The 14,837-nt window shown below is 38.5% G+C and overlaps 1 protein-coding gene across 1 annotated transcript in view; it reads right to left on the reverse strand.

Annotated features, from left to right (window-relative positions):
* Nucleotides 1-8,095: 8,095 nt before the first annotated feature.
* The window catches only part of NUDCD1 (NudC domain containing 1), a gene marked incomplete at its 5' end in the record, with an annotated part of 63,806 nt that continues 57,064 nt past the window's right edge, over nt 8,096-14,837 (reverse strand). The window contains 2 exons of the mRNA XM_079795912.1: nt 8,096-8,710; nt 10,615-10,774. Coding sequence (XP_079652038.1) covers nt 8,418-8,710; nt 10,615-10,774 — 453 coding nt within the window. The 3' untranslated portion in view covers nt 8,096-8,417. The remainder of the gene's footprint in view (nt 8,711-10,614; nt 10,775-14,837) is intronic.

The following is a 14,837-nucleotide window of genomic DNA, read 5'->3' on the forward strand; positions in this document are numbered from 1 at the left end:
TACATTTTCACTTTTTGTTTTGTTTTTAGATATTTCAAGCAGGATTTAAGAAAGATATATATATAATAAATAATAATGATTTAAAAAGCATCACCCTTTCATATCTATATAAGAATTCATATAACTCCAGAGAGCAGGCTTTGGACAGCTGTAATAGGTAGAATAATGCCCCTGAACCAAAGATATTCACATCCTAATCTCCATAACCTATGAATATGTTACATTATAAGGCAAAGAAACATTATAGTTGCAGATGGAAATAAGGTTATTAAGTCACTGACTTTAAGATAGGGAGATTATCCTGGATTATTTGGGTGGCCCCAATGTCATTAAAGGGGCCCCTAAAAGTGGAAGAGGGAGGCAGAAGTCAGTGTCAGAGTAATGCATCATGAGGGTAACTGGGCCACCTTTGCTGGCTTTGAAGATGGAAAAGGGTCCTGAGCCAAGGAATGCTGGGCAGCCTCTAGACGATGGAGGAGTCAGGGAAACACATGTCCCCTACACCTGGTTTTAGCCCCGTGATACTCACTTTGTACTTCTGACCTTCAGCACTGTTAAGCTTGTGTTGTGTTAGGGAACTAATACAACAAATAGACCAAGTTAAAGAATCTCTCTCTGATTCCTACTGCAATTGAGATTCTAAAGTCCAGCATGGGAAAACCAGCTTGGTAGTACTAGAGAATGCTATCATTTAGCACATTACTTCTGTCTGGGTGAAAGCAGAATAATGATATCACTATATAACAGTTTATAAACGTGGTTTTAAAATACAATTCTTGGAGAAAATTAGGGAGTACACTGGCCAAAAGCTTATTATTAAACAACTTTAAATGCTTATGGCAATGTTGAATTCTCTTATTTATTAAACAGCAACATTTCTGACTCAACCCACTGTATCTGGTGCTTGATGACCATAAAGAAACTCAATGTAGTTTCTAATTTCACATTCGTTTAAGAAGTTGACATTCTGGCCTTCAGCCTTCTGTCAGACTTAGGATCAGTATTTGTTACCACCAAAGTGAGAACATTTGCTAAGGGACAGATGGCTTGCACCACAATTTTCTTTAACTCTCTACAATGAGTCAATTCTTACCAGCCATCATTCTAGAGGCCTACCAGGAGTGTGTGGAAACCACCAGTTATGTCCCTACCAGAGAAGTTCGCTCATCTCAAAAATCTGTCACTACAACTGGCTCCACAGTGGGCAGGCTTGGCAAACAGGTCAACACTCTCTCCTGCTCCGTTAGTGCCACATGGACACCGGGTAGATCAGGGAGCTTAGCTGTATGCTCTCTTTGTGAAACAAGGTCTTTGGATAAATAAAGATGTGCTTTTTAGCCCAGGACTCGACATAGGTTGAAATGATACCTTGAGAACTCAAACACATCAAGGGAGGTAAAAAATAAAGGGGGGGGGGGGATGACAAAACTTGGAGAAAATAGAGTAAAAAAGCTATGAAGGATGCATAGCCAGATGGCAGGTTGTTCAGAAGCAGTTGGATAGCAGTTTTTCTTCTCATTGTACCAAACTATATAACTCCCTTAGGCCTAATTAGGAATTGTCATACAGCTGGGGTAGGTCACTCATCAGGTCACTGGGGAAACCGTTACAAAGCGTGCATTTGGAAGGAATTAAAAATCAGTGCAATAGGAATCGCAGTGGAATTTTTCTAGACCCACACCACCAAGCATGGGGTAACATCATGAGTTTCTAAAATCATAGGTCAAGCTTTCCCATTGATTTGAATATTTTTATTTTTTTTAAATGTATTTTTATTGATTCCAGAGAGGAAGGGAGAGGGAGAGAGAGATAGAAACGTCAATGATGACAGAGAATCATTGATCAGCTGCCTCCTGCAGGCTCCCTACTGGGGACCGAGCCCGCAACTCAGGCATGTGCCCTTGACAGAATCGAACCCCGGACCTTTCAGTTCACAGGCTGACGCTCTATCCACTGAGCCAAATTGGCTAGGGCTGATTTGAATATTTTTAATCATTCACTTCCCAAAAGCCTCTAGGTCTTTGAAGATACTGAACACTAAGAACTGCAAGAAAAGTTAACCAAGCAGCAAAAGAAGAGCAATGATTTGAGAAATACAATTGGGCCCAAAAGCCCATCTGCATAAAATTCTAGACTTGGGACATATATGACTTAGGACATCACCACCATCAAAAAGGATGTGGACAAGTCACTACCTGTGTGTGCAGAGCAGACTTTAAAAGTGGCTAAAAGCTCACTAGTCTGTACTGTCTTGGTTCTAATCCGGGCTCTGCCACTTATTGGCTATTTCACTAATGGATCACTCAGGCAGGCTACTTATCCCCTCTGTGTCCCAGTTTTCCCTTCTGAAAAATAATAATAGGGTTGTTAGGAGAAAAAAAGTTATGTAAAGTGTTAGAACAGTGGCTGGTATGTGGTGGGTGTTATACATGTATTAGTTGTAACTTTCATTACCTTTAAGAAATAGAATTTTAGATGCCTGTGGCTCCTATGCACTTTAAGGCAAAGATTCCAACCTATCATTTAGAAAAATGGGTAACTTCCCGATGGTATAAATTCAAGATAATGTCAGTAGTCTATCTTCTATTATTAGGTTCCCAAGAGGTATTGTTTGGTTTTGCTTTTCAAAATAGAATTCTCTCTGTCCTCAACTTGTAGAAAATTTTCAAAGAAATTCAAAAGACGACTTTTCAACACGGGGATGTTCCAAACTAAAGACGGTGTATTTCTTCTGCAACTTGCTCCTAATCCCGATTATATGATAAAAGAAAGACTTGCACTATTTCTTCTTCCCTTGTCCTTGTCCTCCAACATTGCCTACCTGTCCCCTCTTCTTGACTGCCACCGCCATCACTCCAGCTCAGTTTCTCCTGCGCTTTTGTTTTTTGCAAGGACGATTATAATGGCCCTCTTGCTGGTCTCATGTCTCCAATTTCTCCATTGTCTACATACTTTTACAGATGAAACTTTTTAAGCACTGCTTTAATATCACTATTCCCCAGCCCCACACTTCCTATAGTTCCCTATTGTTTTCAAATTAAACTCAAAGATCTTTAATCTGATATTTAAGGATTTACCAATCCGGCCTCAACTTTATATTCCAACCTTATTTCTATCTTGTCCTCTCAAACTCAAAACTCTATCACAGTGATTCTCAATCATGGACGATTTTGTTCCCCAGGATCATTTAGCATTGTCTGAAGACATCTGGTTATCTCAATTGGGCAAGCATGCTGGTATCAGGTGGGTAGAAGTCAGGGATGCTGCTAAAGATCCTACAATGCACAGAATAACTGTTCACTTGCTTTTGGAAGAGAGGGTATCACCACTTTAATCAATTTCCCCCAATAAAATTATATGAACAGCTTGATTTTTAACAATTTCCCTACTAAAAAAAAATTAATTTCTTTAAAAATAAGATATTTCAATAAGATGAAGGTAAAAATACCAAGTTTTAAAAATCCATACATATATATATTTAGCATGGGAGATGACTTTTGAGACTTTCTTAGCCCTTTCATGTTGTTTTGTTTCTAGAATGGCTTTATTAAGATACCAGAGGCCCGGTGCACGAAATTCATGCACCAGGGTGGGGGGCAGTCCCTCAGCCTGGCCTGCACCCTCTCACAGTCTAGGAGCCCTCAGGGAATGTCCCACTGAAGGCTTAGCGCTGCTGCAGAGGTGGGAGAGGCTCCTGCCACCACCACTGCACTCACCAGCCGTGAGCCCGGCTTCTGGCTGAATGGCACTCTCCCTATGGGAGTGCACTGACCACCAGGGGGCAGCTCCTGCATTGAGTGTCTCCCCCCTGCTGGTGGTTGGTGCGCATCATAGCAACCAGTTATTCCATTGTTTGGTCAATTTGCATATTAGCCTTTTATTATATAGGATACTACTCCATCCTCTTACTTAAAGTATGTCAATGATTTTTAGTGTAATCAGAACTGTGCAGCCATTACCAAAATCAATTTTATAACATTTTTGTCATCATTCACCCCAATACTGTATACCCATTTGCAGTCACCATATTTCCCCCAGCCCTTGGCAAACAATCTGCTTTCCTTCTCTATTGATTTATTTATTCATATAAATGAAATCATACAACACATAGCCTATTTTTAGGCTTTTTTTCCCACTTAGCATAATGTTTTCAAGGTTCATACATGTTGCAGCAAGTTTCGGTACTTCATTCCTTTTTTTTTTTTAATCCTCACCCAAAGATATGTTTTCATTGATGTTTAGAGAGAGGGTGGGAGAGAGAAATATCAATTGGAGAAATATTGATCGACTGCCTCCTGTCTACCCCCTGACCAGAGGATTGAACCCACAACCTAGGTATGTGCCCTGACTGGGAATCAAACTTGCAACCTTTTGGTGCATAGGACAATGCTCTAACCAACTGAGCCACCCAGCCAGGGGCAGTACTTTTTCCCTTTTTATTACTGAGTAATATTCCATTGTATAGATATATTATTGACCCATTTATCCATGTGGGTTGTTTATACTTTTGGCTTTTATGAAGAATGCTACTATGAACATTAATGTAAAAGTTTTTATTCCTCGGGTATATGTGAAGGCATGGGATCGCTAGATCATATAGTAACTCGTGTTTAACCCTTTGAGGAAGTGCCAGACTGTTTCCACAGAAATTTTCCATGTTGTTTGAAGTTCTTAATTTCCCAGCTGTTTTTCTCTGCTTCCAATTGGGTTCCTGAAGCACCAGCAATGAACCTCCCAGCAGAACCAATTATACCAGCATTATAGAAGAATACACTTCATACTTTTATGACCCGGTACCTCCACCTAAGATAGCCCCATCCTTCTCTTTTTTTCCTCTAGTGATGTGTATATTTGCAGACAGAAAAATAAACAAACAAAAAAGAACACTGAATACATATTTGCTATTTAGTAAGGAACCTGAGAATTTCTTTGCAAAGGCCTTCTTTTCATGATTTCAGTGACTGAATTCATGTTGCCTACTGAATTACGTTTTCCCTGGGAAAAATCAGATGGCAGATGAGGGGGCAATATTTGCTTTAATATTAATACACTCAATCTTCCTCAACATTCACCTGATACCATTATTCAAGGAGTAAGAGATGCATGTTGGATATTTGGCAAACATTAGGGCTGAATCTCAAAATACTTTTTTAAAAAATCAGTTGTAGAAGAATATATTTAAACTAGAAGCCCGGTGCACGAAATTCGTGCACAGCGGGGGTTTGTCCCTCAGCCCAGCCTGTACCCTCTCCAATCTAGGACCCCTGGAGGGATGTCCGACTGCCCGTTTAGGCCCCATCCAGTGGGATCGGGCCTAAACGGGCAGTCGGACATCCCTCTCACAATCCAGGACTGCTGGCTCCCAACTGCTTGCCTGCCTGCCTTCCTGATTGCCCCTAACCGCTTCTGCCTGCCAGCCTGATCACCCCCTAACCACTCCGCTGCCAGCCTGGTTGATGCTTAACTGCTCCCCTGCCAGCCTGTTTGCCCCCAACTTCCCTCCTCTGCCAGCCTGGTCACCCCTAACTGCCCTCTCCTGCAGGGTTGATCCCCTCCAACTGCCCTCCCTTGCAGGCCTGGTCCCTCTCAACTGCCCTCCCTTGCAGGCCTGGTCCCTCACAACTGCCCTCCCTTGCAGGCTGGGTGCCTCCCAACTGCCCTCTCCTGCTGGCCATCTTGTAGTGGCCATCTTGTGTCCACATGGGGGCAGGATCTTTGACCACATGGGGGCAGCTATATTGTGTGTTGCAGTGATGATCAATCTGTATATTACTCTTTTATTAGATAGGATAGAGGCCTGGTGCACGGGTGGGGGCCAGCTGGTTTGCCCTGAAGGGTGTCACAGATAAGGGTGGGTGTTTCCTTGGTGTGTGGGGCGGCCTGAGCGAGGGGCCTGTGGTGGTTTGCAGGCCGGCCACGCCCCCTGGCAACCCAAGGGGAGGCCCTGGTATCTGGAATTTATTTTCCTTCTATAATTGAAACTTTGTAGCCTGGGGCAGCAGCCATTTCTGTGGCAGTTAATTCACCTTCTATAATTGAAACTTTGTAGCCTTAAGCGGGTGAGCCTGGCCAGGGTGTGCAGAAAGCTTTGCTTCCCCTGTTGCCGCCGGCAACCCTGGCCTGCTCTCTCAAGCTCCATTCTGCTGCCATTTGTTTGAATTTGTTTACCTTCTATAATTGAAACTTTGTAGCTTGAGTGGAGGCTTAGGCCTGCAACGGCTATGGAAAGCTTGGCTTGCTCTGTTACCTGGGAAACCTTGCTCTGTGGCTGTAGCCATCTTGGATTGGGGTTGATTTGCATACTCGCCCTGATTGGCTGGTGGGCGTGGCTTGGCCGGTGGGCTTGGCTTATGTAGCGGAGTGATGGTTAATTTGCATATTACCATTTTATTAGTGATGATGGCTTAAAAATATAATCATTTATAATACAAGATTTGAAGTGTGGGCATATGAAAAATGTCAGTCAGAAAATAGTTTTAGGATTTAAAAAAATCCCATAAATATTTTATCCCCCCCCCTCCCTGGCACCAAAGAAGTTAATTTATAAATTTATTTTCATAGGTATATATTAAGATAATGGTCTTGAAAGAAATCATGGTATAGCTACTAAAAAAAAAAAGAGAGAGAGAGAGGAATAGATGCTTATTTCCAAAATATAGAAAATGTGTCCTAAATGCTATTTCAAACAAGAAAAACATGTTTGTACCAATAGAAGAAATGGATTAAATTAAAAAAATAAATTTAAGATCATTATCAAGGAGTCATGAACATAAAATGAAGTACGTTTAAAGTGTACTATTTAACAAAGCTTGACTTATGTATACACTCCTGAAACTATCACCACAATTAAGATAATTAACATATCCTTTACCCAAAATGCTTCCTTTGACCCCTCCCTTTCATGCAACACTGATGTTCCTATCAGAAAATTGTTGGCACTTTCTAGACTTTCATATGAATCGAATCATACAGTATGTGCTTTGGTCTTTCACTCAGCATAATTATTTTGTCACTCATCCATGTTGGTGGTATCAATACTTGATTACTTTTTACTATCAGGAAGCAGTCCATCGCATGGATACATCGCAATATACTAGTATTTGTCCATTCACCAACTGCTGATGCTTGCTCTCAGGCTTGGCTATTACAAAAGCTGCTGCTACATATGAACATGTACTTTCATTTCTCTTGGGTAAGAGACTGGGCGAGTGGGATGGCTGGCACACGTGGCAGATGTCTGTATAACATTTCAGAAAACTATCAAACTGCTTTCCAAAGTGGTTCAATGTCACATTCCCATGAGCAATGTATGAGCATTCCAATTGCCCCATATCCTTAACACTTGGTATGAACAATCTTAAATTTGAGGCATTTCAGTAGCTATGTGGGTAATATCTCATTGTGCTTTCATTTTGCAATTTCCTAATGACTGATGATGATGAGCAACTTTTCGTGTGCTTACTTACCATTCATATATTTTATCTGAGATGATGTTTCTTTAATAACTTGGCCCATTAAAAAAGTATTCATTTGATTATTTTCTTACTAAGTTTTGAAGATTCTTTATATATTGTGGATATTAGTTCCTTATCAGATACGCACTTGCAAGTTTCTTCCAGTCTGTGGCTTGTCTTTCATTCTCCTAAACTGTCTTTCCAAGAACATAATTTCTTACTTTTGATGAAGTTCAGTTTTTCAATTTTCTCATTCATGGATCTCACTTTTGGTCTCATGCAGGAAACCTCTGTCTGGCCCAGGGTTACAAAGGTTTGCTTTTGTTATCTTTTAGAAGTTTCATAGTTTCGGGCTTTACATTTAGATCTCTGACCCATTTTGAGTTAATTTTGGGATAAGATTGTTTGTTTCCTATGGTTGCTCTAACAAATTACCACAAATTTAGTGACTTAAAACACACTTAAGGCCTCTCGGCAAACTTTAAGAATATTAGATCTGCTTAAACTTCTGTTATATTTCACCTTCTAACTCAGCTATTAAGTTCATTTAACTATTTACAAGCATCAACATTTTAACTATTATTCTGTACATTCTATAGATACAGAACGTAGAAATGATGTCAATGAACAAAGAGTACACGATAAATATTTTTATTTTTAAACACTGAATTGTACATTTTTTCATATAAAAGATTCTAGCCTCTGCTTTTAAAAAATAATTACACTGCTAATGGTATCTACGTTTTTTACAGAAGCCAATTTTCTCTAAATTTTCAGCTTCATTCCATAGCTTTTATAGAATCATAATCTCTTGAATATATTTCCAATATCTTTTAAAAAATAAAATACAAGATCATTTTTTTTAACATATGAAAACTTAACAGGTTACAGCATAACTGCCCAGCCTTCCAGCTACCACTGACACCTACTCCCCAGCACAGAGGAGCCAACGTGTTGGAGTAACTAGTTCTCTGTTTTCACCTTTATTAAAAAGAGGTTTCTGGTGGTCAGAACAAATAATCTCTCATTTGTTGCTTGAAAGCCTACTATAGGATCATTGGTTTCTAGGCTTGCTACTTGCTGCTTAGCAACCTGTCCTACTTGCCTGCCTTCCTTTCTGTTGTAAAGTACAGTGGACATGGGAGTGGGCTGACGATAGATGAACACTCGACGCAGGCACTCACAAAGGGCTGCATAGGAGTAATTTGGAGCACAGGCAAAAAATTTTTTGTCTCTCTTTGATGCTTGGACATAGCCTGCCAACAAATAAGACAAACAAAAGAAAAACTATATATTAAAAGAAGGAGAAAAGCTGTGATTCATTATTAATTAAAATGCCTAAATTAAAGATATACCATAAATACTCAACAATGAACTATTAATGATTAGCCACAATCTTTCTCTCCCACCTGGTGCAAAAATACAGCTATAATACCTAAGGAACAAAGTAGACAGGTTTTCAACTGTTCAAGAAAGGAACTATATAGCACCATATGACTTCCATGAATAATTAAAACACTAAACAGCTAAAATTTTAAATGCTAGAAACATGCCAAAATATCTTTAAATGCCAATTAGATAATTGAGTTCATCAATCACAGATGGGTCATGACACAATCTTTTTCTTTTTTCTTAATAAATAGACTACCATTGTAACGTTATTTCAGGAGTGTGTTCATAACGCAGGCCCCATTCCTGAAGGTACTAATATGCACAATATGTTCTTACTATTTCTGCGCTAGTATTTTTACCAACACTACAACAGAATTTTGTTGTAATTCAGCTCCCATAAGTAGAACCTTGAGAACACTTCAAACTTGAAAGAACATTCAAAAGTATCTAATTTATAAAACTTCATTAGGACATCCCTTAATTAAACTTTGGGAAAAAACAACAGTATTAATCTTTTTAATAATTAACTTTAAAGATTTAAAAAGCTTATATATAAATTAGGATTTTCAATTGTAACATGAGATAAACAATGTAACACTAAAGTAAATTAAGTTCATCAAACAACGAATGAGCAAAGGAACCACTGAACACAGACAGATGAACAGTTTTTTTTTTTCTCATTAAGCAGGGTGTGAGAAGGAAAAGCAGGATGTAGGTTCCTATGTGAGTAGCTTAGAATTAGTTCTCCGGGCTAACCCTGACAAAATTAGTAATGCATATAATATCTATAATGTTGATTTATCTTAAACTCAAGCATAACACATTTCTTCTATACTAGGGGACCTGGGGATTACAAATGGAGGATCTGAGCTTATGAAAATTATGGTAAGCGTTTCCTCTTATAGGAATTATAGTGGGAAGGCTAGAAATATGCAGCTAAATTACTTAAAACTTTATTTCAGGTCATAAAAATCCATTTGAAGTCTGAATTAACCAATTTAACAGCTATATTACCTCGAAGGATAACTGACAAATCTCCCCAATAGGGTTGTGCACATGTAACAATAAAAATGCATAATTCTACTTCCTGTTGCCAGTTTAAAATAACCTTTCAATAAAGCAGTTATTGTGGCTAATTCATATAAAAAAATGTCTCCCATACAATACTAATGTATTTTGATATAAAATCAATTCTTGCATAATTATGTAGTTAAATTTTTTTCCAGCCCTAGTTTTTATAAAAAATGGTATTTTCCCCTTTATCTTACAGAATAAATTTTATTTCTGTTTATCACCATGTTCCCTAAATGTTTTCCTTTAGAATGGCTCTCTTTGCACTTAAGTCCCATGAAAGATGTCTCCTAATGTACATTACCTTAGAACAATTCTATGTTTTTGAAGAGTACTCTGAAGAAATGTGAATAAAAGATTCATGCAAGCCTTCTTTATTTAAACCAGGCATGTGGCCCGCTGGCCGCGAGTTTGACATGCTTGAGTAGGGTATTGTCAAACGCCTTGTTCATATTCTATATCGTATAACTTAATTGGAATAGACAAATGATTGATTACAATATTTCAAGTGTTTAGTTAACCACTTTGATTTCTATTCTGCATTGATCTTCTGTACAAGCATAAAACAGCTTAGTCCTACTGTTCCAAAAGCACTGACATTCATCAACTATAGTACAAGCAACCAAATTATAGCAGAAATCAATCCCAATGTAATTAGGACAGCTCAAGTTTTTAAAAGGAAGAGCCTGCTGTGTACCTAAAGCATTGAAAGTGGCGATGTGCTCCCACATCTCGTCTTGTTTGCTGGAGTGTGGCTGCCAGAGCAGGGCGTCCACGTCATGGCGCAAACAGAAGCAGGGCATTTCCTTAGGATCCACTATGACAGAGAAGAGGTACTGGTTGCTTCCAAGATTCACCTAAAATAAAAAGTGACAAAAATAATGTTTTACTCAACTAATTATTAAAAATAATGATAACAGAAACACTTTATGTCAGCAACTATTCTAAACCTTTTATATACTTGACCTGGTAAACTCTTCATAATGCCCTGGGAGAAATGTGGTATTGCTACCTACATTCGAAAGCTGAGGAAAGTGCTGTAACTGGGCACTTAAGTAACTTGCCCAAGAACAACCTGGTAATAAGTCCTGGAGCTGAGATTTGAACCCAGAGTCTATGTTCTTTTTTTCTTTTTCTTTTTTTAATGTTTTTACTTATTTTAGAGAGAAAGGAAGAGGGATAGAAACATTGATGAGAGAAAAACATTGATGCCCCCTACTGACGATCAAGCCCACAACCTGGACAAGTGCCCTGACCAGGAATTGAACCAGTGACACCTCTTGGTTCATGGGTCAACAATCAACTACTGACCCGTACCAGCCAGGCCAGAGTCTTAACCACTACACTAAAGTGCCTCTTAACTCTTAATAACTAGTTTAAAACATGATATAAAATACCAATTTATAAGCAGAATATTTCCTTAAGCCACAGTATACAAAGTTTACAAATGCTAACTTGTAATAATTACCAAGAACAATGCTAGCTACTAGGATTCATGAGCACATCCTATATGTCAGACATGTTATAAATATTGGGATTATCTTCACTTAATAGATAAAAGAATATACTTGGAGAGCTTGAGTAACTTGTTCTAGGCTACATAGAAAAATCATAATGCTGAGATTCAAATTCAGATCTGTCTGTTCACAAATTATTTACTTTGGTGTACTGTTTAATTATAATCTCAATGTCAAAGAATATTTATTAATTTTTACTGCAATATTGATGGCTAAAGGAATTTATTTTAATATAAAATAATCAAGTTGAGATTCAATTGAATTCCATCTACAGGAATATTTCTTTTTAAGGAACTAGGTTACAAGATAGTCTTTATTAGAAATGTTATCAGTTTAAAATGCCTCAATACCAACAAAATCAGTCAAATATAGAAAACATAAGATATGCATAGTAACTGATTTCCACGAGTTTTAGAGTAGATTGGAGAATAAATGGTTAAAATTCAGGTAAAGAACTTTCCAGTATTCAGTAGGGAAAGCTGTGACTAGGCTCTCAGATTTACTGATATAGCTGTGCCCGCACAGCCTACTGGCTAAGTCAGTTTTATTTTCAAAATCACCACCAACTCTGGCCTTTTATAGTAAGCTTGGTGGGCCCAATACTGCTTCAGCTCTCTTCCCTGCAACACCCTTTACCCAACCTGCCTCCCCCCCCCCCCCCCCACCACCACACACACAATTTTCACTTGTTTACCAAGGGCTTTCACAGAAGAAAAGAACAACTGAAATACGAATACAGGTTGAAATGATATTTTCATAATAATGCATTTACTTTCATGAGCCAAGTGCCTTAAGAATGCATTGAGTACTAACAATGAAAATGACTGATCTCTAATCCTCTCATGTTTCAATGCCCAACGGAGAGAAGAATAGAGGGCCCTGAACCACCAAGTGGAGGGCTAACCACTGAGAGAGATCACTAATGAACATAAGAGGATGAAGATGCAGGTCTCTTGTGATGGGCCCCTTCCTCAGACTTAGACATTCTCTTCCACTCCCACATACCTTACACATACCTCCAACAGAGTGGAGTCAAGGTACTATTAATTACAAAACAGCACTCTCACATCACATGGCTTACTCTACCATAACCTTAACACAGTGTTCTGCTTGAATTCTTCTCGCCTGTTCTTGCCTGATGGATTCCTACTTATTCTCCAAGATTCAGTTCAACCATGAAACCATGAGCTGCTTAAACTCTGAGAAACCCCAACATGATGGATATTATTCCTAACATTATTTATCATACTATGTTAGATTATTGATATGCATGTATAACACCTGTGGCAGGCTGAATAATGTCCCCCCAACATGCCCACATTTTAATCTCCTGGAACCTGTGAGTATGTTACTTTACATGGCAAAGGGGACTTTGTAGATATGACGAAGTTAATGATCTGGAACTGGAAAGATAATCTTGGATTATATAGGAGGGCCCAATGTACTAATAAGGATTCCTATAAGAGGGAAACGGGTGAGGGGAGTCACAGAGACAGAAGGCGATATGACAGCAGAAGCAGAGGAGTAAGAGACAGATTGGAAAATGCTACACTGTTGGCTTTGAAATTGGAAGCTTAGCCCACCAGCTAAGGAATGCAAGCAACCTCTAGAAGTTGGAAAGGGAAAGAAAATGGATTCTCCCCTTTGAGCCTCCAGAAGAAATGCAGCCCCCCAAAGACCAATTTTAGGGATTTCTGACCTTCAGAACTTAAGAGAATAAACTGGCATTTTTGTTACAGCATGATTTGTTACAGCAGCAATAAGAAACAAATACACCACCTATTTCACAAGACTACCTTAAGAATCAGAATTTGTTTTCTTGTCTCCATATTCTAGATAAATATTTTTTTAATATTTTATGTAGGAAGTCATTTAAAAATACTTCCAGCAAAGCTAATCTAACCTTAGAGTTAGGAATATTTTATTCTATCTTACAGTTAGAATAATTGGGTAGGCATTTTTGTAAAGCAAAAAAATCTTACGTTACTAGAGAAATACGCACTGGAAGGTGATTAGGGTCAGTAGCTTCCACACCCAAATAAGTACACAGCTCTCGCCTCAGAAAATCTTTTTCAGTAAGTGTTCCTATGCTTAAACAAAAATGTCCAAACTGAACTAAATGGCATTTTTGAAAGCTCAAAAGTGACCCCAACATAACTTTCCAATATTAGCTCCTGTTACTCGCCTCGAAATTTAACACTTAGCAAAACTGGATCACAATCTACAAAACTGCACCCCCAACTGTCCCACTTCTTTACCTGCCGTGCCTTTGCTGCTGCTCCACGTCCTCCACCCGTTATATACTTTATGCCGTACTCTAAAGGCATTTTCTCCTCTAAGCAGTTTTCTCCAATGATAATAAAAAGAAATGATGTATCCTAATAGTTCATTTATACCTCTCTTATAGAGTTTATCTCCCGTTCCCCTTACAGGTCTTTGAGAGGACCATGACTTTGGGTAGAATACTTAGCCCCACCATGTCAAACTTGCAGCAGTTTAACATGCTTGACTTAGCCCCATTTTATTCTCCGGTAAATACAATGGTAATAACAGTACTATTTTAGTTACTTTGCTGAGTATACAATATATTCCAAGCACTTGAACAGTGCCTAGCACTTAGACCTTAATAAATGCAAATGTTGATTATTACCATTCTAGACATCCTCTGTCCATTCTGCCTTGAATATTACTGGCATTCCAAATCAAACAAATGAGATGAGCAATATTAGGGGGAAAAACACACCAATTTGTTGTGATCTTCATGTAGCTCATACTTCACTTAGAAAATGTGAGAATAGCTATAAAAAATAACATACCCTTACTCTATCCTAATCCCAGTGTATTTAATTTACACACAAATTTCTAAACTCTTACATTACTTTAAAAACAAGAAATACAGCCCTAGCTAATTTGGCTCAGTGGATAGAGTGTATGCCTGAAGACTGGAGGGTCCCAGGTTCGATTCCAGTCAGGAGCACAAGCCAGGTTTGTGGGCTCGATTCCCAGTAGGGGGTATGCAGGAGGCAGCCGATCAATGAATGATTCTCTCTCATCATTGATGTTTTGATCTCTCCCTCTCCCTTCCTCTCTGAAATCAATACAAATAATATGAAATTCATTATTTTGCTTGTCATTTTATTGTCAAATTCTATTTTATCAGTAGTTTCTACTGTATGCCCATCACTTTCAATTTTATACTTTTTCTATAATGCATATCTTTCAGTAGTTTGTGGATCTGCCCCTCAAAAAGGGAACAAGTTATTCTTCAAATAAGATTTGGATGCTTTTACTATATTCAAAGACAAGTTTCTGGAAGTTTAAAAAACAAATGATAATAAACTAGTCTGATGGTGATAATTTACTGTGAGATAAAACATTCCCTTTAAATGAGCTAGATAATTTG

This window comes from Cnephaeus nilssonii (genome assembly GCF_951640355.1).
Source record: "Cnephaeus nilssonii genome assembly, chromosome: 18".
NCBI lineage: Eukaryota > Metazoa > Chordata > Mammalia > Chiroptera > Vespertilionidae > Cnephaeus > Cnephaeus nilssonii.